This window comes from Erithacus rubecula (assembly GCF_903797595.1).
Source record: "Erithacus rubecula genome assembly, chromosome: 2".
Taxonomy (NCBI): Eukaryota; Metazoa; Chordata; class Aves; order Passeriformes; family Muscicapidae; genus Erithacus; species Erithacus rubecula.
Genome location: NC_136685.1, coordinates 108,624,150 through 108,650,903, shown reverse-complemented (window position 1 = coordinate 108,650,903; position 26,754 = coordinate 108,624,150). Strand labels below are relative to the sequence as shown.

Sequence of the window (26,754 nt, the reverse complement as noted above, 5' to 3'; positions counted from 1 at the left end):
TGGATGGATGGAGGTGGATGGATGATGGATGATGGATGGATGGATGATGGATGGATGGATGATGGATGGATGGATGGATGGATGATGGATGGATGGATGGATGGATGGATGATGGATGGATGGTGGGTGGATGGATGGATGGATGGATGGATGGATGGATGGATGGATGGATGGATGGATGGATGGATGGATGGTGGATGGATGGTGGATGGATGGATGGATGATGGATGGATGGATGGATGGATGGATGGATGGTGGATGGATGGTGGATGGATGGATGGATGGATGGATGGATGGATGGATGGATGGATGGATGGGGAACACTGTGTGCTCCCTGTGGGATGGGGGAGAGGGAAAAATGGCTCCTGGCACTGGCAGCATCTCATTTCTGGGGGACTCCTTGATCTGAAGGGCTTTTCCTGGAGTCTGGGGGTGTCTGGTGTCCCCTTCACTGCCACCCCTTGCTGCCCAGTGACAGCCTGGAGGATGCTGTTCCTGAGCTGGCACTGGCCTTTGCTGCTGGCAGGGGTTCTGCTGGAAGCCTCTCCTGGTAATTTCCTGCTTTCCCCTCAGAGGATGGTTGCTCATCCTCAGGTGCAGCCTGGGACTCTGTTCCCAAAACCAGCTTCCCTCTGGGATGGCTTTAGGTGAGTGTGGGTGACTCTGTGGTCCATCCCATGCTTGGTGCCCTGGCACTGCTCCAGACAGTTCCTTTGGCCCCACAGGCTCTGGGCTCCTCCAGGATTCCTGCTGGACACATCTGCTGCCAGTGGGGCTCAGAGAAGGATGCTTTAGGAGGATGCTCTAGAAGGATGCTTTAGGAGGATGCTCTGGAAGGATGCTCTGGAAGGATGCTTTAGGAGGATGCTCTGGAAGGATGCTCTGGAAGGATGCTCTAGAAGGATGCTTTAGGAGGATGCTCTAGAAGGATGCTTTAGGAGGATGCTCTAGAAGGATGCTTTAGGAGGATGCTCTAGAAGGATGCTTTAGGAGGATGCTCTGGAAGGATGCTCTGGAAGGATGCTCTGGAAGGATGCTCTAGAAGGATGCTCTAGAAGGATGCTTTAGGAGGATGCTCTAGAAGGATGCTCTAGAAGGATGCTTTAGGAGGATGCTCTAGAAGGATGCTTTAGGAGGATGCTCTAGAAGGATGCTCTGGAAGGATGCTCTGGAAGGATGCTTTAGGAGGATGCTCTGGAAGGATGCTCTAGAAGGATGCTCTAGAAGGATGCTTTAGGAGGATGCTTTAGAAGGATGCTCTGGAAGGATGCTTTAGGAGGATGCTCTAGAAGGATGCTCTGGAAGGATGCTCTGGAAGGATGCTCTGGAAGGATGCTCTAGAAGGATGTTCTAGAAGGATGCTCTAGAAGGATGCTCTAGAAGGATGCTTTAGGAGGATGCTTTAGAAGGATGCTCTGGAAGGATGCTTTAGGAGGATGCTTTAGGAGGATGCTCTGGAAGGATGCTCTGGAAGGATGCTCTGGAAGGATGCTCTAGAAGGATGTTCTAGAAGGATGCTTTAGGAGGATGCTCTAGAAGGATGCTGTAGAAGGATGCTCTGGAAGGATGCTCTGGAAGGATGCTCTAGAAGGATGCTCTGGAAGGATGCTTTAGGAGGATGCTCTAGAAGGATGCTCCAGAAGGATGCTGTAGAAGGATGCTCTGGAAGGATGCTCTGGAAGGATGCTTTAGGAGGATGCTCTGGAAGGATGCTCTGGAAGGATGCTCTGGAAGGATGCTCTAGAAGGATGCTTTAGGAGGATGCTCTGGAAGGATGCTGTAGAAGGATGCTTTAGGAGGATGCTCTGGAAGGATGCTGTAGAAGGATGCTTTAGAAGGATGCTCTGGAAGGATGCTCTAGAAGGATGCTCTAGAAGGATGCTCTGGAAGGATGCTTTAGGAGGATGCTCTGGAAGGATGCTGTAGAAGGATGCTCTGGAAGGATGCTCTAGAAGGATGCTCTGGAAGGATGCTTTAGGAGGATGCTCTGGAAGGATGCTGTAGAAGGATGCTTTAGGAGGATGCTCTAGAAGGATGCTCTGGAAGGATGCTCTAGAAGGATGCTTTAGGAGGATGCTCTGGAAGGATGCTCTAGTAGGATGCTCTAGAAGGATGCCAAGAGGGCAATATGAGCTTGGTTTCAACTTCAGTTCCTAAATAAAGCACTTGGCTGGCACGTGGGGAAGTGGAAAATGAGGATTTTCTGATCCTAATCCATCCCTGGGGCAGGTTCAGGGGGGCTGTCCTGGGAACAGGTCCAGCCAAGCTTTTCCTGCATAGAAGGGGCTCTGCTGTGGGACTGTGGGGCAAGAAGGGGAGGGACAGGCTTGGGGACTGTCCCTTGTGGGGCTCAGAGCCCTTCCTGGGCCATCTGGGGTCTCTGGATGTTCAGGAATCTCTTCCCTTGCCAGCAGCCCCGTTCCAGTGAGGAACAGAGTGAAACAGGTGAAAGTTTGGAGTTGTTGGCAGATGAGTCTGTAACTCCCCAGCAAATCTGACCTCTCTGCTCAGCACATTCCCTCAGCTCTGGCATTTGGAGATGGTGAAATACTTTTATCTCACTCTGTGTTGTTTGTTTTCTTCCAGTGAAGCCAACAGGCTGGAATTAGGAAGGCAGCAGATGGAATGCACAATGGCTCATCCACACCTGTAAGCCTGTTCAAAAGCTTCTTGGGGGTTATTTTATTTTATTTTGGTTATCTTGGAATGCCTTTAGATGGTTGTCTAGAAGGTTTTTCAGTAATAATACATTTATAGTCACATGTTAAGTGTAATGTGAAATTCACATCTTCATGTTATTGATGAAATAACTGCAGCAGTAACATTAATGCCTCATTTGGTGGATACTAAAATCTTGGGAATAACCAACATGCAGCTTGGCTTTATCCTATTTTTACAAAATCACCACAGCTTAGTCCATGCTGGAGGTCTTAGAAAAGTCTTAGAAAGTTGAAAGTTTTAAGAAGCCCTAGGGGATATTCCAGGTTCTGGTTCTGCTCCTTGGATTCTTTCTGCTGTGTCTATTTCATGTAAATTCCATGGATAGTCTGTACAAAAGTACTCCAAACCCTGAACAGTAAACCAAGGCAAAAAAAAAAAAAAATAAACTCAGAAGTCCCAACAACCAGAGAGGACTGAGAAGTGTCATCCATATTTCCTCTAAGGAGTTCTAAACTCCAGGGACTGAGTGCTGGGTGCTGGGTGATATTTCTATATATTTGAGGTGGCTGATGTTTCTATATATTTGAGGTGGCTGATGTTTCTATATTTGAGGTGAGTGATATTTCTATATATTTGAGGCGGGTGATGTTTCTATATATTTGAGGTGAGTGATGTTTCTACATATTTGAGGTGGGTGATATTTCTATATATTTGAGGTGGCTGATGTTTCTATATATTGGAGGTGGGTGATATTTCTATATATCTGAGGTGAGTGATGTTTCTATATATTTGAGGTGGCTGATGTTTCTATATATTTGAGGCGGGTGATGTTTCTATATATTTGAGGTGGGTGATATTTCTATATATTTGAGGTGAGTGATGTTCCTATATATTTGAGGTGAGTGATGTTTCTATATATTTGAGGTGAGTGATGTTTCTATATATTTGAGGTGAGTGATGTTCCTATATATTTGAGGTGAGTGATGTTTCTATATATTTGAGGTGAGTGATGTTTCTATATATTTGAGGTGGGTGATGTTTCTATATATTTGAGGTGAGTGATGTTCCTATATATTTGAGGCGGGTGATGTTCCTATATATTTGAGGTGAGTGATGTTTCTATATATTTGAGGTGGGTGATGTTTCTATATATCTGAGGCTGGTGATGTTGCCATATAAAACGCGGGTGCGCAGAAGAGCGAGTCTCCTCGGCGGGGTGTGTAGCATCTCCCCCTGAGCTCTGCTGTGTGTGTGTGAGGCAGAGGCTGTGCTGGGTGCTTTGGCTGTGTGTGTCACACCTCTCAGTGGCTGTTGTTTGCCCTGCAGAGCCAGGCAGAGGCAGCTGCAGCTGCAGCTGGAGGCCGTGCGGCAGCGGCAGCAGCGCGCCCTGCGCAGGAACCGGGCGCTGCGCCAGCAGCTCCTGCAGCTCCAGGCTCACATGGACACCACGGGCTGGCACAGCATCCTGGAGATGGAAGTAACTTTCTCTAAGCCTTGGGCACGGGGGCTTGCTGTTGGGATGCAGGAATCTCCTGGTATGTGCTGGAGATGCTCCATCAGGGGCTGAATTTCAGGTGGTGGAATAGCCCCAGATTCAACAGAGGCTGTAAGAAAAAACTCAGGTTCCTGAATCACATGATCATTATTGGGATGTTGCCATGCTGTTGCCTGAGGTACAGTTTGGGATGTCACAAAATGCAGATTTTTAAAAATGGGCTTGCAGTGCCTGCTTATGCCAGGGTTTTTGGGGAGCACAAAGAAGGAAGTGAGCTCAGCCCTGCTTTCTAAGAGCAGTGGCACTCCTCAGAAGTGTTTACTCCTGCAGCAGCAGCCCAGGTAGTGCCTGTTGGGTGTGGTGACATTCCCAGAACATCTTTTCCTGGCTGCAGTGCAGGAGCCCAGGATGCAGAGCCTGTCCCTGGGCTGTGTCATTCCCTGCCCCTGATTTTCACTTGTTGCTTGCAGCAGAGCAGGAGGGGCTCTGCTGCCATGCCAGCTTTCCCCTGCTGTTTTAAAGGGATTTTCCTCCTCAGCAGCCCTGGTGCAGTGTCAGGGCTGCCAGTCCCAGTGCCAATTCCACAGGTTGTGCTGCTCAGTCCTTCCATTTTGATGTTCCTGTGCAATCCATTTTATCTTTGCCAAGTTACAGTTACTTTTCAGAGCTGCTGAACAAATGACATCTCCTCCGTGTTAGTTATGGAAAGCAGGAGAGTTATGGAGCATGCAATCATTTAATCTATCATGGGAGTACACAGAAAGAAATTATTGCTGTTTCCTCTCCTTTTTTTTTTCCATAGAGAATGCCCTTTAGGAGTGCTTTATCACAACTCTGTGCACATTTATTACGTGGCTGTAGCTCACAAAACTCCCTTTTGTTTCTGAAAGATGCACTTTCACTCCCTGTGCTTGGCCAGTAATTTTTAGGAGCATAAATAAATTCCCTTCAGCTTCCAGCAAAACCCAGAAGTTCCATCTGAGTCTCTTTTGAGCATCTTGACTCCTCAGGTGAGGGGTGAGGCTTTGTTCCCTGAAATTCCACGCTCCTACCTGGGAGCTGCTGGAGCAAAGGATGAGCTGGGTTGTGTGCAGGATTCATTGCCAGCATGGAGATTTTTCTGCCCTGCAACATCTGCCAGGGATTGTTCCTCACAAGAGCCCAGCCAGTTGTAGAGAGGGGGCATGAAAAACACACTGTGGAGCTCCCAAATCACTGGAGGCAGCAGCAATAATTTGGTGTTACAGGTATTGTTGGGATGCAGGGAATACGATTCAACAAGTTACTGCTGTTCTGTGGAGGGTGAATAAATGTGCCCAGCTTGGGCAGGGGAGCAGAAAAACAAGGAACAAATGAGATTCCTGCTTTTAAATATGGGTTCCAAAGGCTGAGGGGGCTTTGCATTTAAAGGTGCACAATTTGCAAAGTGGTGTCTCTGCTTGGGGAGGGGTTTTGTGTGACGGATTTGTTCCCTTTTAGGAATGGTACAGGAGGGAAATTACCAGCCTGTTATCCCTTGGAGAGGGCAGCTTGTCAGCAGGAGGTGACAAGGAGGAAGGATGCAGTGAGCAGGTAATGGGGGAAATGGGCTTTATCCCTGTGCTCTGCCTTGCCGTGGGGATTGCCCCGTGGAATTGTGCCTAGAGCCCTTCAGAAGGGGAACCACCCTGGTAAAAAGTGCAATCTTTCCACCCAGAGAGCCAGAATTTCAAAAGCTGTGGCTGTTTGTGCGCTCCTGTTGTTGGCTTTGTGGCTCCTGTGCTGGTGGTGTGGAGATGGAAAGGTTCCTAATGAGGGATATTTGCAGAGCTGCAGCCAGGAGCCGTGCGCTGCCTTCATAATTTCGTGGGTTTTGACCTTTCCTCACAGGGAGCAGAAGGAGATTGCATATCTAAGGAACAGACAAAAAGACTGACAAGGAATACTTAAATATCTACTGCCATATATCTGCAGTAATGCAGGCTCCTAATCCCTCCTCCTATCTCCATATAAATGATCCAGTTCAAGACCAGAGCTGTTTTCTCCACTAAAAGCAGCAAAGCTCTTTCAGATGAAATGTCTAAAAAAGCATCTTGTAATAACTTGGAGCGTGCTGGCAAGAGTAGTCACTTGTGACTGTGTGGGAGCCCCTCAGCCAGGCAGGGCGGGGCTCCCTCCATTATTGCCAGCAGCCCCCGAGGCTGCAGCATTCATTAAGGAAAGCTCACTGGGCTGAAAGCTGGGAACAGATGATAACGGGATATGATTTTCATATTTAATGCATTCCTTGGAAGAGAGTGTGTGTGCTGCAGATTGATAGAAGAATCAACTGCTACTTTACTGAAAGACTTTCTAGTTTGCCCTATAGCTACCGATGGAATCATTCAGCCAAGAAATTAACTTTTTCCCCTTTTACCTGCTTTATGTATCTGCTAAGCAGGCTGCTGGCTGCCAGGGAATGTTATTATGCAGTTAAATGTTTGGTGTTTAAGACTCTTATCAGAAAAGAAACAGAGGCCACACTATTTTGTTTTTATAGTAGGGGGAAGGTTTTTGGTTTCCTTTCTTCAGTGCATTAGCAGTCGTTAATCTGAGTTTATAGGAAGTTTTGCCCACAGATTAAAAAGTTAAAAACCTTGAATTTAGAGCATTCTTTAAACTGTAATACACAAAGCAGTGAAGCCTAGCAGCCTTGACCTATATAGGCAGGCCTGTGGCAGGTGCAAACTGTGCTTTGAATTGGGAGGTGGTGTGGGGAAAGGTGAGTTCATTTTGGATTGTGAGCTGTCCAATGAGGGCAGGCAGTGCAGGAGGTGGGATTTCCAGATGATGGAAAAGTTGGTACTAGAAAATTCAGAACCAGAGCATCAAAGGCTTGTGCTGTGATTTAGGGGTTGAAGAGCTGTGGGTGGGTTTTGGGCACCATCGTGGTGTGTACCCAAAAATGTCAATTTGTGTATGATAATGGAGTGGGTTGTGGATTCCTTTATCCTCTTCATCCTTCTCCTCATCTCCCTCCTTCAGAAGATTTTGGGAATGCCAGAATCTCCCAGGAACACCTGGGGGTGGCAGAGTCTGTTCCTGGGGAAAGGAAATTGATAGGGATCTGTGCCTGTTTGAAATCCATGTTTTGGAACATGGCATCCAGGAGCTGCCAGAGCCTGGCAGGAGGCATTTGAAAGCACCAAATCCCACACCCCAGAAGTAATTAGGAGGAACCTGAGAGCAGTGGTGATGGAATAAGCTGTGAACTTAATCTGAGTGGCAAACCTATAGCTGCTGCTTCAAATGACTTCATGGCTTTTTGTTCTGCTCCTTCTAATGTGGAATTTGAGCTTTTTTAAGGCACCTTGGTCACAGAGCAGACAAGGTGCCTTTGTTTGCTTTCAGCTGGGCTTGGCAGCTGACTTGGTGTGGGAGGAAGAGGTCAGGCAGTGAAAGAGAGGGGAGAGGTGCTGCTGGGATTTTGAGGCAGTGAAACTGATTTTCTGTGACTCCAGGGAAGCTGGATCTGCTGAGTGATTCACAGATGGAATCCTGTGGTCCCTCTGAGCAGCTCAAAATGTGGTGCTTTGATCCAGGGTCTCCAAAGCTGTGCAGGATCCTAACCCCAAAGGTTTCCCTGTCACCATTTAGATGGGTTTGAGTCCTTGGTGTGTGTGGGTCCCTTTTTGGGTGGGCTGGGGGTGCAGCAGCTTCTACCACTGAGTGCTTTGGCTCCTGGAGCTTTACTGCAGGCCTGGGCCCTCATTTCACACTGGGAATGTGTGCCTGGGCTGTGCAGCATTAACACCACAGCAAAGTCTTGGATTCTGTGAGGCTTTTCAGAGCCCAGCCCTGGAGAGCTCCATGTGTTTGTCTCCTTCAGCCCTGTCCCACTGTGTGTTTCAGGTGCTGCAGGCTGGAACTGGCAGCAGTAGAGCTGTGCCAGGAGAGCTGGGCTGCCCCACCCCAGCCCCCTCAGCCACTGGAGCTTTGGCATCACAGCAGGAGCCCCCATCCCCTAAAGGACTCTGCACTGAGTCTGCCAGTGCTGCTGGAGACAGAGAGAAGGGACTCAGGGACCTGGCTGCCAGTGAGGAAGGCTCTGAGCAGCTCAGCTCAGCCTCTGGTGCCACAGCAGCCCCCCTGAGGCTGGGACATGTTCCAGGTATGGCACTGGGATGTGTCCCTGTCTGCCTCTGCCATGGCTTGGAGTGTGGTGGCTCTTACTCCCTTGAAGCTGCTTCACCAGAGGAGTCACCTGTGGGTCAGGCTGATTCCCTTGTCCCCCAGAGCTGGTGCAGGATAGCTGAGAGATTCCCCCAGAGCTGATCTGTTCAGGAACTGGTGTCTGTCCCAAACCCCAAAGGCTGCAGCCTCCCTGGACTCCCCCTTGTGAGAGGAGCGTGGAAGGACAGGGAAGCCCACAGACAGGAGGAGCAGAGGGAGGGATGGATGGATGGATGATGGATGGATGGATGGATGGATGGATGGATGGATGGATGATGGATGGATGGATGGATGGATGATGGATGGATGGATGGATGATGGATGGATGGATGGATGGATGGATGGATGCTCCCTTACACGGGGTGAACAGTGCAGGTAAACCTGGTTTCAGTTCCTACACTGATCTACTCCGTGCTCCTGCTAATGTTTTGAGAAGGATAATTGCAGTTTTTATCTCTGATTCATTATTTTTTATCGTTTTTACAGGGGCAAAGCCTGGCCTGAGCAGGCAGGGCAGCAGTGCCGAGCTCCTGGTCCCTGCTGAGGAGGAGGAGGAGGAGAGGAGGCCGAGCATTCCCAACACACAGCAGGAGCAGGGCAGGGATGCCCGGGCTCTGGAGCCCTTGGACAGCCCAGCACCACACAGGTACCACCTCCCTGGGTCAGCTGGAATGAAAAGTCACCAAACTGTCCAAATCTCCCCTGTCCTTTTGCCGTGCTGGCCGTGTAGGGCTTTGGGCACCTCGCTGGGGCCAGAGCTGGCTAAATGTTGCTGAAATGATGATGTTCTTTAAATATACACAAACCTTGTTCCAGCTTTTCTTGCTAAAACCTCCAGGGGTTGAGCTGTTTGAGCATTTGTGGAAATAGAGTAAGAGAGGACGAGGGCAGTGGTGTAAATCCATCCCGGCGGGATTTTCAGCCCCGCAACGCCCTCGTGAGACAGGGAAGTGCATCCCTGTCCCGGCAGGGCTGTGCCCACGGGGGATGCTCCCCGGAGGGTTCTCCCATCTCGTTTGCATTGTGTAGATGTGTGAATGTCTCTTCCTGGGCACTCCGTGGTCAGTGCTGGTTTGGCTGTTGACACCTGAGCAGAAACCACCGCCAGACACTTGCGTAACTTCATCCCTTCCCATTTGCATCGGGCTGTTGCTCGCTATGGAAACATCATCTGATTTGCATGTAAATAGCTTTCCCCCGCAGTCCTCCCTTTGTATCCCACCTGTTAATCACAGCAGAGCCCGAGTGCCTGTCTCTGCGAGAGGAGTCAGAGCCCAGCGCCGCAGTTTAACCTTGTGTTCCCTCCCCTCGCTGTGCGCGCCTGTCGGTGCTCCGGGGAAATTATGCACAAGGTTTGAGCGCCTGCATTGTCCCCGGGGCACAGAGCTCTCCTCCCGTTGTGCCAAGCTGAATGCCTCTGCTTCTCAAGGCCGTGGAAGTGAGATCACCACTGCTTGCTGCTGCAGGAAAATGTACAGGTTTTAATTTGTTTTACCTGCAAATGAAAAGGCAGATCCAGCGGCGGGAGTGGAGGAGCGGCGCTTCCCTTGTTGTGCTCACAACCTGGTGGGATTTCAAGGGATGCAGCACCTTGCAAAATTAATTGGCCAAAAATATTTTGCAAGTGATTAGTGCACGAATTTCAATTGTACACGTTACAGTGTGGGAATGGGCTGGCACACCACGGATTCACAACATGTGATGTCCTTCCAGCCCCCGTGGCTTTCCCTTGTGAAATTCCTGTGCTGGCTGAAGAAATGTGCTGAAATTGGCCAAATTCTGTGTGTTTGTTGCCTTAAGTTGAAATCTCTGCAGCTTGGACTCTCCCACTGCAGCAGTGTCAGTGTGGCATCAGAAGCAAGCACTGTTCTTGCACTTTTGGTGAATTATCTGAAATGAGCACAAGGGATGCTGCTGAAAGGAGCAGAGACCATGGCTGACTCCAGAGGCAAAAGCAGTCCTTGTTGCGTGCCAGGAAGCCACAAGTTTTCATCTTAGGATCAAATGCCTCTCCTGTCTTACTGCAGAGATGCCAGCCCCTGTTTTTTTAAGGAGCTTTGGGTTTTTTCCCGGTGGTGAAGAGTTGGCAGCCGAGGAAGGGAGATGTTGTTGGGGAAGGTGCTCGAGCAGGTTTGCATCTCGCTGCAGGTCCCATAGGGCGCTGCAGCTTTGCTGCCTCGGTTATCAGAGCTGCTGATTGTTGGGCAGTGAGGTGGGTGTTCCTGCCTTCTCACACCCAGCCCCGCGGGAACAGCCCGGGATGGGTTTCCTGTCAGCAGCTGATCCGAGGGGAAAGGCTCCGTGTCCTCTTACCATTCCCTGCAGCACCCAGCCCTTTCTTTCAGGGCTTAAACCCGGGGGGTGGGAGGCGGGGGGAGAGGGTCTCTGAGAATTAGTGTGGAGAAAGATGATGACTATTTTAAGGCCTGAGCTGAGGGGGTGGAAAAAGGCAGAGCTTATGCCTGTGCTGCTTCAGCTGCATTGAGGGGGACTTAGCACAGATGGATTGTGCATTACAAAATGTAACACATAATTCAAGCTGTCAGCTTAATCAGACTGTTTCCAGGAAGCAACCTGTAAAAGAGAAGGACCTCTTGTTTGCTGACCTCTGATCCGTAGCCTGCTGCAGATTGTCATACATTTTGTTTTTCTTTATGTTGGTGTCCCTTCCTTCCCCTTCCCTTTTTATTATTGTATCCCTCTCGAGTGGCACCCTGGAAGGACCACCCAGCGGGAGGAAAACAATGGGAAACGAGCCGGCCGCTGGAATACAGGGTTTGTAAGGCTGGGGGAAAAGAGAAAGCACTGTTTAACTGCCTATGTGATCTCCCTGGCATTGTTTTGCTTATTAAATGTCTAGGAAACTCGACTAAAGACACAGCAGCCCCCACTTAATTGTTCACTGTTGCCCAACACTCGGAGGGAAAGCACAGCTTTTTTTTTTTTTAGGCGAATGCTGCGGGGTTTTGTGCACGGAGCTTCTCCCTGGAGGCAGAATAAGCCAGGGTTAACTGTGGAAACATGTCAGCCCCTGCATGCGGGGCAAAGAAAGAAAGAAAACTCTCTTTTGGCCCAGCTGCGGTGCTCATTCCGGCCGGGACCTGGGCTGGGAGCCCCACAAAGAGGCAGCCCGGGACCTGAATAGCCATTTACACCTCTGTCCCGGGATTAGCCCGCTGCATTGTTTCAGTGGTTAAGTCCTCATTTGCATCATTATAGAGGTGCAGCCTCATCAAAACCCCTCTGAGGTCCCAGGGCTGTCCCGGTACCTGTAGGTGGTCACCAGATTTGTTTGGTTTGTGGAGGTGAAGGAATTAAACGCTCGGCACGGGGAAATCCTATGATTTCCATGCGATGGCACAGCCCGAGCTGGTTTTGGGATGGATTGTTTGCTCATGTGCTGCTTTTCCCCCACCTTTTTCCTACAGAGCTCGGGAAGGTGGTTCCTGCGTTTGCTGTGGAAAGCTCCAGGGAGGCTGTTTGTTTTCCCGTGGAATGGGGCTGCAGGGTGAGCAGGGAGCTCTGTCACACATCAGTCACTGTCTGTCCCTCTGTCCCTCCGCAGGAATGAGCTCTCAGAGCTCTGCCACACGCTGCAGCTGCTGCAGGACCTGGTGGAGAGGATGAGCCCCCAGCACCGGGCACTGTACCAGGGCCAGCCCTCGGAGCTGCCCGGGTGAGTGAGAGCAGCAGGGTGACAAAAACACCGTGAATGCAGCAAGAGAGCAAAGGGAATCCCCAGATTGCCAAAACCCGTGGCAACAGAGCCCTCACTATCCCTCCTCATCCTCCAGTCCCCTGGGTACAGAACTGGGAATTATTGGGAACTGAGACTCTTGCAGGCACTGGATGATGGGAGGATTCCTTGGAGTGAGGAAGAGGGGCCCCAAACGGGCCAAATGCTGAGTGTGGCCTCCCTGTCCTGTCCCACACGTGCACTGAGCACCGTGGATGTTAGTTTGTCCCTCTGGCTGTGCTGGGATGGGCTGTGCTCACAGTTCTTGTCCCCCTGCTCTGTTGCAGTGCCGGTGCTGGAGCTGGCAGGCTGGCTCAGGGTGATCTGGAGGTGATGGAAGCCGTGGTGATCCAGCAGCTCCAGCAGGCTGTGTCCCCAAGGAGCAGGAGCCTCCCAGAGGAGCACAGCAGGTACAGGGGCACCAGCAACACCCTTGGCTCTGCCCCTGGGATGGAGCCTGGTGGCTTTTCCCTTTATTTCCCTTCCAGTCCCCAGTGGTGCCTCCTGCTCCACAGTGCAGCCCTGGGGTCTCCCTAGCTCATCCCCCAGCTCAGGGAATTGCAGGAACTCCAGACACTTCTCAGCCAGCCATTCCCAGGATGTGAAAGTAAGGAAGGAAAATGCAATTTTGAGAAGGAAATTATTCTGTGGGAGACAGAAGATGCACGTGGCCTTTTAAAACAACAAAGTGCAGTTATTGAAAATGGGCTTTTTTTCTCCGTGCATATGCCACAAGGACAAGTGAGAATTACTTTTTTTTTTTTTTTTTCCTCAGGTCTCTTTAACCTAGGAGTGAAAACAATTTCCATTCTGTCTTGCTTAGCTGGTGTCTAGACCTCCCTCCCCGTCGCAGTGCTCAAGTGCTGGCAGGATCTGGGCACTTGTGAGCTCTGCAGAAGGGTCTCTCTGCAGTACCTGCCTCTCCTGAGGCTGATACGCCTGCGGGCACCAGCAGCTCCTTGTGTCTCCTGAATGGTTTCTTAGGGACAAACACTCCTGGAGTTAATTGGAATTCACTCCTCTGAAACTTCACTGGAGCAACAGGAAAAACAAACAGCTTTGGCAAACAAAAGGATTGCAGGAGTGAGATTTTCTGCATTAAAAGGCACCTTGTTTGGTTTTTTTTTTTTCCCCTTCTTTTTCCTTTTTATTCTTTCTGAGCAAAGGAGAAGCTTGGGTGCCCCAGAGATGATGCTGAGACCAGCCTTGTGTGTTGAGATCCTGAGCCTCAGGGCAGGGCAGGCATGATGATGATGATGAGAATGGTGATGATGATGGTCTTCCCCACATTCGCAAAACTCACAAGCGGCTCCTTCCATTTTCCATGTTTAAAAGTGGGAATTCGGGCCCATATGGGTGTGGTTTTCCCAGCCCGGCTGGGTGTGGTGTCCCACCGAGGGCTGTGCTTTGTTCCTCAGGGACAGGGAGGCGCTGAGGACTCTGCTGAGCCACCACGGCTTGTTCCTGAAGCAGCACCGCGTTCGGCTCCCCGAGGGGGTGGCAGAGATGTTTGAGCAGCTGCTGGCTGGAGAGGAGGGGCAGCATGGCCAGGTGGGCACTCACACAGGGAAATATGTCCAGTGCTTCATCCCACAGCAAAAGGGACTTTTTGAGGTCCCCACCTTTCATGCTCACCCCTTTGATCTGGTGCAAAACATCACGAGGTTTCCATCTTTGTCCTGCTCTGTGACTTTTTGTAATGAATTTTGTATTTTGACTGTTTTTTAAAGCAGAGTGAGGTTTGGTGCTGAACACACAGAGCATTTTATAAATGGTGGCACGCTCATGGTTTTTCTAAATTAATGCAGAAGGTTATAGCCAACTATTTAAACAAATCAACAGAAATGGCATCCCATAGGCTGTGAGTGCCTCAGCCTCTTACTGTGCTGTTAAACCATTGTTTTACTGAACAGTCAGAGTTAGGGCTGAACACAGAGCAGATTTTACAGACTCATGTCCATATTTCTGTCCCCAAATGAACAGTCTGGAAGTCAGGCAGTAGAACATCTGACAGAAACACCCTAAAAGCAGATTACCCCAGAGTTAGATTAGCCTGAATGCACGTTGGAAAGCTGGAGGGGAGGATAATGGAGCTGTGGCTGTTTGTGTTTTGAATGCTCAGGTGCTGAGAGAGCCCCTGCCAGGAGAGCCTGGGCATGCTCCACCTGTCCAGAGTGGTGAATCCTCTCTCAGCCTGCCATTGATGCCAACCAACAGTGGGGAAGGGAAGCAGGGGGAGCTGGCACAGAAAGAAACAGGTAAGGGGGTTCCAGCTCTGGACACTCCAGAGCTCCTGCTCTGCTCCATGCTCTGTCCAAACCCCCAGGGAACAGTCCCATGGCTGCTGGCAGTACATTTGTGATGGATTTGGGGGGATTCTCCTAAACACCTTGGTATTGCTTGTGAGTTTGGATACTTCCCAAGCTGAGTGGGTTTTTCTGCAGGAGAGGAAAAGCCAAACCCTGTGGCTACTAAAAAATGGATCAGTCAGTTCTGTGTGCACGTTTACAAAGCATCTCCCATTTAGGATGCATTTTCTGCCTCCCATGACAAAGCCAGGCCACAGAAGGAATTGCCAAAAAGAAAAGGGTTTATGTGGGACCTTTTCCCAGCTCAGGGTGTGCTGGTGTTTGGGGAGAGCCCATCTCATTCCTTCACACAAGGAGGGAACACATTATTCCAGTGATGGTTCTGCTCCTGGAGCACCCTTTCCATCAGGGTCTGGCAGCAGCAGGCAATTAGGCTGCTGTGCTCTTTGCACAGCAAATGCAAACAGGCTGCTCCAGGCTCCAAAATCCATGCACTCTTATGTGCAGAGGCAAGCAGGCTTTGATTTCAGCTGATTTCCTGCTGTGGGTCTGGCAGTCCATCAGGTCTTCAATTCCTTGGGACATTTGCTTGGCTTGTCCTTCTGTGAGGAAGCTACAGAGAGCCAGGGTGGCAAGTTCCCAGTGGGTGCTGCTTTTAAGAGCAGTAATGGATAGTTTAGATCAATAAACAAGAGATAACAAAAGTGGGAAATTAAAGGGAGTAGGGCTTGAAAGCAAGCAAAGGGATCTGATGGCAGCTGCTTTGAAATGGTTTCATTACAGCATCTTCACATCCAGAAGTCACAGGCTGGAGTGAAGATGAGAGCAGGCAGGAAAGTGTGGTGGCAAAAATTCCCATTCCAGGTGGAAGGGTGGCTGTGGGTTAACCTGGGGGCCAACAGGGTTATACAATCACACCCTGGCAGCACAGAGGGGGCAAACCCAGCACCAGCAAAGGTCACTGACAGAGCCAAGAGCAAAGCTGGGAGCACAGCACCCCCTGAATTCCTGTAGTCATGTTCCATGTTTGCAATGAGCCAGGAGCAAACCAAAACATTCATTTGCTTGAGTATCTATGAATATTCCAGAATTGGGCTGGTTCCTTATGCCCAGAGCTCAGGGGAGGCTGGCCCACAGCATCCTCCTGTGGTACCAGGTGATGTGAGGATACAGGGGCAGAGTGTGGCTCCTTCTCAGCTCCTCCAGGGATGCTTTGTTTTTTATCAGAAGACTGTAAAAGAAATTGTTCAGCTCTTCCTGAGGTAGGAGAATAATGTGAGATTAAGAAGGATAAAACCCATTATTTCTTGTTTTGCTGGATGACTGTTTAAGAGTCTCACTTATGAGTAGGAAATTGCTGATTTTATTGAAGGGGCAGGTTTGTTAAATCTTTAACAAAACCAGATTCTCTCTCTCTCCCCTTCACTTGTCTTTGATTTGAGCAGGCATTAAGGCTGTCAGGGATTTGAATAAAAATGGTGTAACTGCTCCACTCCTTGGGCTCTGCTTTACAACAGCTGGAACATCACCCCCAGCTGCTCTCCAGGTCTACAATCTCCTGTAGGAATAAGGAGGAAAGGCCCTCTTAGGAAAAAAATTATTGGCCCTTCTTTATGTATTATACAGGAACATGAAGCTGGGCTGTGCTTTCCTTTTTAGACCACCTTTAGTGAGCCAAAAACCACTTTTCCTGGTGTCCTTGCCAGTGAGGATTCCAAAGTTCAGCTTGGAGTGCACCAAGCAAGGCATTTCATAAGTCTCACTCCTTTTTCCTGCTGCAATCCAAGTGCAGAAGGGACTGGGAATGTGCACAGCCAGTTGGGAAGTGAGAATCCAATGTGGACAAAAATACTGAATTGTCCTGGGTTGGGACACTGGTGACAGCAGGGCTTGGTTACAGTTTCAGTGCCATAGATAAAAACATATATATCTAAAATATATATATGCAAAGCAGCCTTTTAAAGTGGGATTTGTGCTTTGGAAACGAATACAAAGATGAGCAATTGTCTGACTCCAGTGAATGAATCCATTTGCTTCTTCTTTTTTTTTTTTTTTTTTTTAAATCAATCTTTACAGAATGGAAATGAGATCCACAGAGCAGAGGGAAAGGGAAGAAAGGAAAGTGGGGATAAAAGGTTTTCAAATAGTTGGGTGTTTGGCTGTTTGAGTCATAAAAATCTCAATATATGTGTTTAATTCGATTTCTATAGGATTTATTTATATCTAATTCAAGAGAAGGGTTGAAAACACAGATGTACCTGTGACATTCCAAGATAAACCACGTTTAACAGGAAGGAGAACAAAAAATAACCTTCCTGCTTGAAGTAAATGGGGAAGTTCACAGCCCCTGTTTTTGCTGCACAGATGGGGATGGTGCCCAGCACAGTCCTGGAGGAAGTGCCAGCCTGGGCAGGCATTGGGAAAGCAGCCCTGTGTCAGATGGAAGCACTCCTCCCTCCTCCAGGTAAGGCTGCACCCCTGGGAATGGAACCCCCACACAAAAAGCCTGGAGCTCCCCTGAGCTGTTTTGGTGCTTGGACCAAAGGGTAATAATCTATAATCAAGCACTTTGAGAATGATCAGCCAATGATTATCCTGCTTTGTGCTAGGAACAGTGGTGTTCCTAGAGATGAGTTATTGAAATGTTACATTTTAGCCCTTCCCTGAAGCCTGGCACAGCAGAAAGAGCAGGGTAGGACCCTGAGAACTTACTTACAGGATCACTGTGACTAAATAAAACATGTCAGTTAAAATCAACTATCTTGTATTTAAAAGCTACACCCCATTGCTACTGCACTGCTGGCCAGTTCTGCCTTCAGCCACTTCTGCCTCAGTTAGATGCTGTACATTTTTTCCCTTTTTATTTTCTTTTTCTCCAGTTTTGTCTGGTAATAGATTTCAAATAACTCCCTCTGGTCTATAATTCCAGCCCTCTTGTTTGTGCAGGGATATGCAATGATGCTGCATGGTAATAAAGCTGTAAGGCAGTGTAAGAGTGAGTTTGTGTAAAAGATGGGAGACATGGCAAGGTTTGGGAGCAGCAGGGCAGTGTAAGAGTGAGTTTCTGTGCGGGGTTTAGGAGCAGCAGGGCAGGGTAAGGTGAGTTTCTGTGCAGCAGGGCAGTGTAAGGTGAGTTTCTGTGCAGGGTTTGGGAGCAGCAGGGCAGTGTAAGGTGAGTTTCTGTGCAGCAGGGCAGTGTAAGGTGAGTTTCTGAGTGGGGTTTAGGAGCAGCAGGGCAGGGTAAGGTGAGTTTCTGAGTGGGGTTTAGGAGCAGCAGGGCAGGGTAAGGTGAGTTTCTGTGCAGCAGGGCAGTGTAGGGTGAGTTTCTGTGCGGGGTTTGGGAGCAGCAGGGCAGTGTAAGGTGAGTTTCTGTGCAGCAGGGCAGGGTAAGGTGAGTTTCTGTGCGGGGTTTAGGAGCAGCAGGGCAGGGTAAGGTGAGTTTCTGTGCAGCAGGGCAGTGTAAGGTGAGTTTCTGTGCGGGGTTTGGGAGCAGTGCTGGGCGCAGGGAGGAGGAAGAGGCAGAGCTGTTTGCAGCTCTGCTCCAGCAGCCACTCCTCGGGCTTTATTGCTTTCACAAGTGGTCTCAAACCCACTACTTGAGAATAAACATCCCTGCGAGCTCGGCCGTGGCACTTTATAAATTCTCCTTTGCCGCGTTTTGTCACTGAGCTGATGAGTGACCTCGGCGCGGACCCCGCCGGACCGGAATAAAAACCGTGGCTCCTCTGATGTCCCCCAGACAATAATTATCATGTGCCAGTTAAGCCCAAACTACAGCTGAGGGATTTTACTTTAAAGCGGAGGCTCGGGCGCAAAAATGCATTTATAGCTCTTTGTCTGGCACCTCATTATGTGTGGGCCTGATTCATTAAGTAATTGGTTTGCAGTTGTTTACATGAGTATTAAGGCTTTCTATTCAGCAGCCTTTGAGATACACATTGTGCAAATGTTGCATGTTATGAATGCGGAATGAGGGGCCGGGGCCCGGCCCTATTGGCTAAACACTGCGCGCTGTTGAAAAGCGAGAGAAAGAGATTGGGTGCTGCTTTGCATAGCAATGACTTTCTTAATAAGCTTTACAGATTGATACACACAAGCTATAAAAGATGCAAAGAGATACTCTTAGCACATTTATCCATGCTCGTTTCACTATTATGGGCCTGGAGAAGGGAAGAATTGAGGGCTTTCATACTCGGGTTTTCAGTGCGTGTCTTCAGTGCATGAGACTTAATAGAATCCGATGTTTATTGTATTATAAATCATGGGGAAGTAGGCAGATCTGCAACAGTTTATTATTAAAGATTCTTTCAATGTAAATCTTTTTCTGCCATTGTATTTCCTACAGCAAAATCATTTTGTGGTTGAGTGGGGATGAAAGGCATAATGTACGACGGAGTGAGTCTTAATAGGAAGCTGCTCTCCGAGTAAAGACCACTTGTTCCCTTTTGTTCGCCGGTGCATGCCAGAGCTTCCTCTTCTCCCGCAAACGCCGCCCGCTCCACCTCCAGCCAGAAAACCGCTTTTCCCTGCCTCCTTTCCTTCCCCTGGGGAACGTTTCCACGCGGGGGACCCGCACCTTTGGGTGGGGGTCAGGGTGCTGCAGCGGCGAGAGGGCGCTTGGGGGGGGAGAAGGTATCAGAAGTCAGGGCTGAGGCTGGCGGCGAGCGCAGGCGGGTGGGCAGCGCCGTGTGTGGCATTCCGGGGGGCTGTAGCGATGGATGCAGCCAGTGGAGGTCACTCGCTTTCTGGGAATTCCCCATTTCGGATGCAGCCCTCTCATTTTCCTTTGGCTCGTCGGCGCTGTCTCCTTCCCAAATAAGCTGGAGATTAAAGGTGCGTTATCAGCTGAGAGCCAAAGCCCGCTTTGGATTTGTCAGGACACCGACACGGTGTAAAGTATTTTAAACTTTAATTAATCTGCTGGAAGGACTCTGGGGGGGGTCTCTGAAGGCTGGTTTTCAGCCCCGTTGCCCGACGCAGCTGCAGTGACATGCAAATAGAAGTTGGCAGAGTCGAATTCATCTCTTAATCGTCCCTGGGCCCGTGTGCTTTGGCCATCGGGGGGCACTCGGGCTCTGCGCAGCCCCTGCTCCCCCCTTCCCCAGGCAGCCCCGCACCCAAAACTCTGCTGTGCTCGGAGGAGACATCCCAGAGCTCTGGGACGTGCACAAACGCATTTCCCTTGGATTCCTGCTGGATTCCTGGGAGGTGCACCCAGAAACAAGGCGGGATCCGATGGCTTCATCCCCCCGATGTACTCCCAGTCTTCTGTAGGAGGCTGTCTGAAAATCCCAGCAGGGTTCTCTGCTGCTCCAGCTGTTTGTGTGAGCTTTGTTTCCTCTGCCTGCACCCCCAGCTGTTGCAGAAGCAGAGCTGTTGCCCTGCCAGGTTTGTGGGGAGAGGCACCAACATCTGCCGGCCGAGCACAGAGGGAACAGTGGATTTTTTGGCACTGCCCCTGCTCTCCTGCACAGCTTCCTCGCAGCGCTGTGATGCATCTTTGTGTCAGTGGGGCTTTTTATTCTCCAGCGTGGTGAATCCAAACAGAGACCGGTCTGAGATGCAGCTCGACAGAAATCTTTGTATCCTAAAATAAGGGTCGTCCTACTCGCAGTGTAATTACTGAAATTCAGTGTTATTACCCCAGCTCCAGCATGATGAATGGACTTTTGAGTTTATACTGCCTATGTGACACTGTGTAGAATGTGTACTGGAGGTACTTGGTTCTCCAGGCTGGGAAAATCCCTTGGCGTTTAGGATTTCCCAGATTTTTTGGGTGTCTTTTATACTTGACACTAAAATGTAGAAGTTCAACAGGTGCTTTAGCAAGAAGACCTTCAGGCCACAGTAACCATTTTCTGCTGTTTTCCAGCAATCCCCCTTGCTTAACTTGACTCTTGCTGCGCTGGCATTTTCCTCTTAATTCTCTTTACAGAGGAAAAAAATATTTTCTTGGAGCTTTTTTCCTTCCTTCCCATCGCAGCATCTCCAGTACAAAAAGCCCGTTTCATCAGAGCAACGGAGAGATGAAAAGGCTCTTTGAAGTGAAACCGGTTTGGGTTTTCTCTTTGTCACTTTGGAATTATTTTCAGGAAGAAGCGAGTGTGTAAATGGGTATCGGAGGGTCACGGCGGGGGATTAGGACCCGGCCTGGCTCCATTTACAGCCCGAAAATGGCTCGCTGGAGGTCTGTGCCCATTGTGTGCCGAGCTGAGCTGCTGCTGCTGCTGCTGCTGCTGCTGCGCTCCCCAGCCCGGCATTCATCCCCGCTGCATTTCCCAGCTTTGGCCTGGGGGAGCTGCCCTTCCTCCTCTGGCCTGGCTCTGTCCTGGATCTGTGTTCCCTGTGCTCAGCCTGTCCCCATCTCCCTTCTCTGGGATTTGGGAGTGAAGCCCCAGGAACGCGTGCTGCTCGCTAGAACTCCTGCCTGCTTTGACCTTTCTCTTCGTGGGAAGCTGAGGTGGCAGTGGGAAGGTCTCCTGATATTCCTTTCTCCACGGATCCTTCAGCTGGATTTGGAAGACCTGGAGATCCTGGTGATCCTCAGCGCTGGAGCCAAAGCGCCACGGAGAGAACTGACCAAAACTCGGTTGTCAAATGGCTTTGGTGAGAAGCTAACTGAAAATCCCAGGAACCCAACAGCAGGCCAGGATGTGGCTGTGGGAAGTGGTGGCTGCTGCTCCCTGATCTTCTCCTCAGCTACTTGAAATGGTTCCTGTGCCAGCATCCACAGGAGGAACCTCTCCAGATGCAGCTCAGCAACAAGTGGTTTCCTGCTCCACACCCCGGGGACAACAGCGCAGCTCTTGAGCACACATTTATTTGTATTGGCTGAGGCTGGGATGCTTGGAGCAGCTCCTGGGAAGTGCTGAGGGCCAGGAGATCTGGCCAAAGGGAGCAGGAGCTCAGGGTGTTCAGCAGCATCAGCCCAGAGGCTCCAGCTTCAAATTCTCCCTAGGTATCCTGTGAAGGCCTTTGAAGGAGAAGTGAGAGTCTGAGGCAGTGTGGAGATTGCTTGGAATAAAAGGGAAAGGCAGTGGGATGGCACTAAAGGAATGTTGGATAAACCTCTGAACAGTTTAAGGTTTTTTCAGAATAAGGTCATAATGAGTTGCATCACTGTCAGCTCTGCTAGAGCTGTCATTTGGTACTGGCACTTCTGCCTTGGTTCAGCACCTTGGTGGAACCTGGGCTGTGTTTAATGTTCTGGGAATTTCTGTCCACAAAGCAGGAGCCTTTGGAGAGGAAACAGGATTTAAACAGTGGGAGCTTTCTCTGGGTTAAAAGGAAGAGTGGCTGCACCACTGGCAGCTGCAATGTGTGAAACTTGACATGTGCCTTTCCAGCTGCAATCCCAAATTCTGCCTGAATACTGAGGGTAACACAGGCAAGGACTCATCCCTGCTTTTTTTTTGTCTCCCTCACAAACACCTCCACAATAGTGGAATATTTGCAGCTCCCCACTTTAAGCACTTCTGTCAGTATTGGCTGCCACGTTTTTAAACGAAGAGCAGCAAATCACAGGCATTTCAGAGAGTCCTGTTGTGACTGAGGCCACAGCTTCCAACTGCACCTTGACATTGACTTACATTTCAGTGGTTGGCCCAGCAATGTCCCAAATATCTCCTATTTGATCTTCCTTATTAAAATCAGTTGAAGCTTTATTTTTGGAGCTCCTTGCAGGACGGCTGCTGGAACAGTTAATTCTCCCCCGTGTTTTTCCCCAGCCCCAGCACAATGCACACGCTGCACACAAAAGATCAAAATGATTCCAGCTTGTTGGAGAGATTCAAAAGGGCCTGTGATGCTCCAGACACAAGAGCAGCCATTTAGCAGAGCAGGCTCGGGCTGCACACACATCAAGGTAGATCAAAGGCAGTGGAGATTGCACATTGCCATGGGGCTGGGGACAGTGCTGGCCTGAGGAAATGCAGGGAGCAGCACTGGGGGTGGTGTAAATCAGTGCTTTTACTGGGGAATGACTCCAGGAACAGCTGGAACAGTGTCCCTCCTGCACATGAATTTCGTCACCTTTTAGGTGAAGAAGTTTGGGGGGAAAAATATGAAATGGCTTTTTAAACCATTTGACAATATTTATTAAAAAGTTACTTGAAGTGTTTTTAATTGGAGATGTGCTGATTGTTTGAAATGTTTTACAGGACTGAAGTGCGGAAGGAAACGGTAGCTGCCACAAAGTCCAAAGGTAAGAGGCAATTGTCACACTACTGAATATTAGTGTTTTTTAGTACTGTAGAAGCCCTGCCAGAGCAATATTATTACCTGTATAAAGTAGGGCAGTGCTGGCAGCCAGGATCTGTGTGCCTGGAGCCAGTTCTGGGTGCTGGCAGTGCAGAGTGCCCGGTTTGAGCAGTGTGGTGTTGAATGAGGCACAGATGCCATCAAGGGAAGCTGCTTTGGTGGCACTTGAAAGGCTCTGGCATCCCTGGCCCCTTTCCTGTCTCAGTGTGGGGCTGGCTCTGATGTTCCCAGCAAAGCACAGCCCTGCAGCCCAGGGGGTCGGGGATGGAGGATGAAAGATGAAGCTGCTGCATTTGTAGATAAGGTGTTCATGGAGCTGGTGCTGTCAGAGGCTCCAAAGTGCCTCAAACACGAGCTGCAGCTGAGTGTGACAGCCTTCCTCCTCCCTCTGCCCCTGGCTGAGCCCTGGGCCTCATCCCTGCTGCCTCTGCACAGCCAGCAGCCTCTGGAATGGGTGGGAACAGAGAGCACAGCTCTGTCAGCCACTGTGGCCCTGACTTCACATGCCACGTTTCCCACTCTGTCCTATCCACGAGTCAAAAGGATTCAGGTCTCCAGAAATCTCCCAGGTGCTGTGGGATTCTGCTGTCAGTGAAAGGGTTTTCTGGTTCCCAGAGCCTAAGGTTAAAGCCATGTGTTCCACTGAGATCAGGCCTGCCTGGATCTGATCTGATCTGATCTCAAAGTGGTGATTTTTTCACTTGTGACATCGTTGTTGTTTTTGTGCCAACTCCGTGATGTCATGGCGCGCTGGTGACTTCACCGCAGGGTCAAGTAGTGGGGAGAAAGGGCAAGAGAAGAGACAAAGCTGCAATTCAGGCAGCAGCTGGTCAAGTAAATTGCTTGGAGTGGCAATGTTCTGCCTGGCTACCTTGTGGCACAATGGAGTGGGAGCTGAATGAGGCTGCTGTCCAGCACACGCACACCTGGGGCTGGGGCTCCCGGCCCTGGGGGAGCTGTCCTGTGCTCATGGCTGGGACACACAGCACAGCCATGAGAAGGTCTCACCCCTCTGCTTTCTGCCTCCTCACTGCAGCATTCTGGGGTGAATCTGATGAGAGCAGCTCCGAGCTGGAGGCTGCCCTGCGCCCACGGGCCCAAGGCACGGATTCAGATGACTTTGATGACTTCTATGACTGAGATTCTCCCCCTGGCTTTGGGGAGGGAAGAGAAGCTGCATTTCCTTTCACACAGTGAGCGTGCCGGGGCTGAAGCACTGCTCGTCACTTTATTGGCAAAGAAAATGTAAATACCAAATAAACATGATTGGTCCCGTGCGTTGTCTGTGTGCTGTCTCTGACCTGCAGGGTTTTCCTGCTCTGACAAAAACCCTGCCCTGTGACAGTCCCCTCCCGAGGCTTGTGGCATCCCAATATTGGGAATGCAGCACTAGATGGGGATTGGGAAGAAGCAGACAAGCATTGTGGGTATGCAGACAGGCACTGCTGGGGAGGGCTGGCATGTTTGATCTTTATCTTCTTCTGCAACAGATCAAGAAGAATAAATGCATAAAATGTCCATTTGTAATTCAGCACGTTTTGGAACAGAGCTGCATTTACATGTGGCGAGCTCCAGTGCTTTTCCTGCTTTTCCCTGCTTTGTGAAATCCGTGCTGGTGTTGCTGCCTGGACATCACAGTAATTGGATGACACCAGGAGCTTCATGCATTTTTAATTTTCTGCTTTTCATTCCTTTTATCTAAAATTAAGTTCATTAAACATGAGATTTTCTTTGGGATGGAGAAACCAGGGGACATGTGAAAGCCGTTCATAAATGATGACAAGTTCAAAAGCAGGAAGCAGCACCCCATCCCTCAAAACCCAGCTAGAAATGGGAACAGCATTCATTTGAATAAAGGGGAACGAGTAGGCTGAGAGCTCAGCAGCATGGAGGGACTTGCAGAAGGTTTGGAATTGAGCAGGAGCCATTGGTACAGCCAGCTTAAAGGACTGCAGCACCTGAACAAGAGGGCACGGAATTAAGCTGTGCCAAGGGAACTGTAGGCTGGATATTAGGAGAAAGTTCTTTATGGAAAGAGTGATAAACTACTGGGATTGTCTGCCTGGGTGTGTTTTAGAAAAGACTGATGTAGCACTGAGTGTCATGTTTAGTTGAGGACTCGATGATCTTGATGGTCTCTTCCAACCCAGTGATTCTGTGACTAAAACCAGACTTTAGTCAGGGCTTTAACATCCAATGTTCGTGCTAAGCTGCTGTGCTCCCTACAAAATTCCGGGAGGAGCAGCGCTACAATAGGGAACAGATAAAGGACAATCTTCGGCTGATACCACAGGTGTGGCGCCACTACAAAGTTGCAGGGGAAAATTTATTCAAGTCACAGATTTTATTTGAGAGGAACGGCAACAGAAACCGGCTTATCAACAGCCAAGTGAGGATAAGAATAACGAGAGACGCAACATTGGGTTAATTTGTTCTACAGAGAATTAGCCGGCTACCAAGGTCCCCCTGCGCTCCCCAAACCGGCGGCGTTGACTCGGCAAGCAGCGCTGAGATTTTGTTAATTTTATTAATGACTCCCCTGTCCTCAGCCCTGCAGCAACAGCACCACGGCCGAGCAAAACCCACCTCGTGTTAATCCCCTTTAATTCCCAAACCGTTTAATTCCATTTCGGCGCCACAAATTAACGGTGTTTGCTTATGCCGCGGGCAGAGCGAGGGGGACGGGGGCTCTTTGCCTTGTTGCTCCTCTCAGGAATCACATTTCCCCTTGGAAATATATTGGAATCGCTCCTCTTGTTGCCAAATGCGGGGGAATTCAAAATTACCTCAAGTCGGGATGGTCTTTAACGGGAGATCTTTGCATACTTTGGGGCAGAGAACTAATTAGGGCATCCCTTCCCCTGGAAGCACCGAGTTTTAAGGATGCAGTGAATCCAGTTGGCGACTGTGTGTACATTCCTAACGCGGCAAAAACACCCAAATTCCTTGTGTCCTGTAGCTGTAACACCAAAACTCACACCCAAACAGGTCAAAAATACGAGCAGAGCTTTCCCCTGAGCGTGTGGGGTCACGTACTCACTTGGAAATCACTGATCCGTCCTGGAAGTTGCCAGCTCTGGATTTCTGAGCATAAAGGTGTCGGAATTGTGCTGGATTTCAGGAATACACGGAGCATTTTCAGCTCGGGCAGCGCTGAAATAAATCATAAATGGCTCTGTTAATTATTGACTTGTTGGGCAGCACTTCACAATGCTTTTTAATAAAGTGCTAAGGGAGGGCGATTCTCCTGTTAAACCGGTCGTTTGTGGTTGGTTTTGAACGGATATTTTTATATTTTTTGGGATAACTGATAAATGATTCGTGATAATCATGGAAGTTTTGGAGTTTGTATAAACCAGGTTACTTGAAATAAGAAAAGACCATGGACCTAGATAAAGGGAAATATATGATTAAACCCACTCTCTTTAAATCTCTGTTATGAATACTGTGTATACCAGTTTGTAAAAGGAAAAAAAAGGAGTTTTCCATAGTCTGAAAGGTTTTTTGCAGAATCAGATTTCCTGCCTTTGTGTAATCAATCACAAACTATCTGCTAAAGATCAGAATTCCCACTTCTCCTGTTTTTATCTACCCAGACCAGCTGGTTCCATGACCAATTGTCCCAAGAGCTGTTTCACGACTTTTGTAAATTTCTCCGCTTACCCTGCAGAATTACTACAACAAAACAATAACAATTATTGGTTACTACAAGGAAAACCATCCTATAAAAAGGGAACTGCAAACCAAGTTCGGGGGAAATGTGGAGTGGGGTGACCCCTCACGTTTTCCCCAGCGCTGCTGGGTCTGACTATATAAAATAAACCAATCTAAATTTTGCTGAATATCGCGACTTGCGTTTCTCCTTTATAACAAGGTGCCAAGGGAGGGTGATTCTCCTATTAAACCGCCCTTTTACGGCTGGCTTTGAAGGGAAGTTATCATACTTTGTGTCTCGGCTGAGCGTGAGGGCGGCAGCGCGGCTGCCTCAGGCGCTACCCTTCCCTCACTTTGGTGCCCACAGCCTTTGGTGTCCTCGAGCTTTGCTTTTCCTCTCCGCGCGTCCCTTTCAGCCCGCAGGAAGCGTTCAGACCCGTTTTGGGCGG

At 49.5% G+C, this 26,754-nt stretch overlaps 1 protein-coding gene and 1 long non-coding RNA gene across 2 annotated transcripts; both read left to right on the top strand.

The window, feature by feature from the left end:
• Nucleotides 1-472: 472 nt before the first annotated feature.
• Nucleotides 473-3,057, top strand: LOC306798033. Its single transcript, XR_013773267.1, has 2 exons — nt 473-647; nt 2,587-3,057. It is a non-coding gene; the product is annotated as an uncharacterized lncRNA (long non-coding RNA).
• Nucleotides 3,058-3,256: 199 nt separating this feature from the next.
• On the top strand, nt 3,257-23,902 carry KIZ (kizuna centrosomal protein; the record flags this gene model as incomplete). The annotated part of the gene is made up of 12 exons (XM_079298262.1): nt 3,257-3,273; nt 3,988-4,138; nt 5,636-5,728; nt 8,027-8,285; nt 8,834-8,993; nt 11,913-12,023; nt 12,371-12,493; nt 13,502-13,634; nt 14,206-14,341; nt 16,757-16,856; nt 22,552-22,595; nt 23,688-23,902. The coding sequence occupies 12 exons, from the start codon at nt 3,257-3,259 to the stop codon at nt 23,789-23,791; spliced, it is 1,431 nt and encodes a 476-aa protein (XP_079154388.1). The 3' UTR covers nt 23,792-23,902.
• Between the last annotated feature and the right edge of the window lie 2,852 nt (nt 23,903-26,754).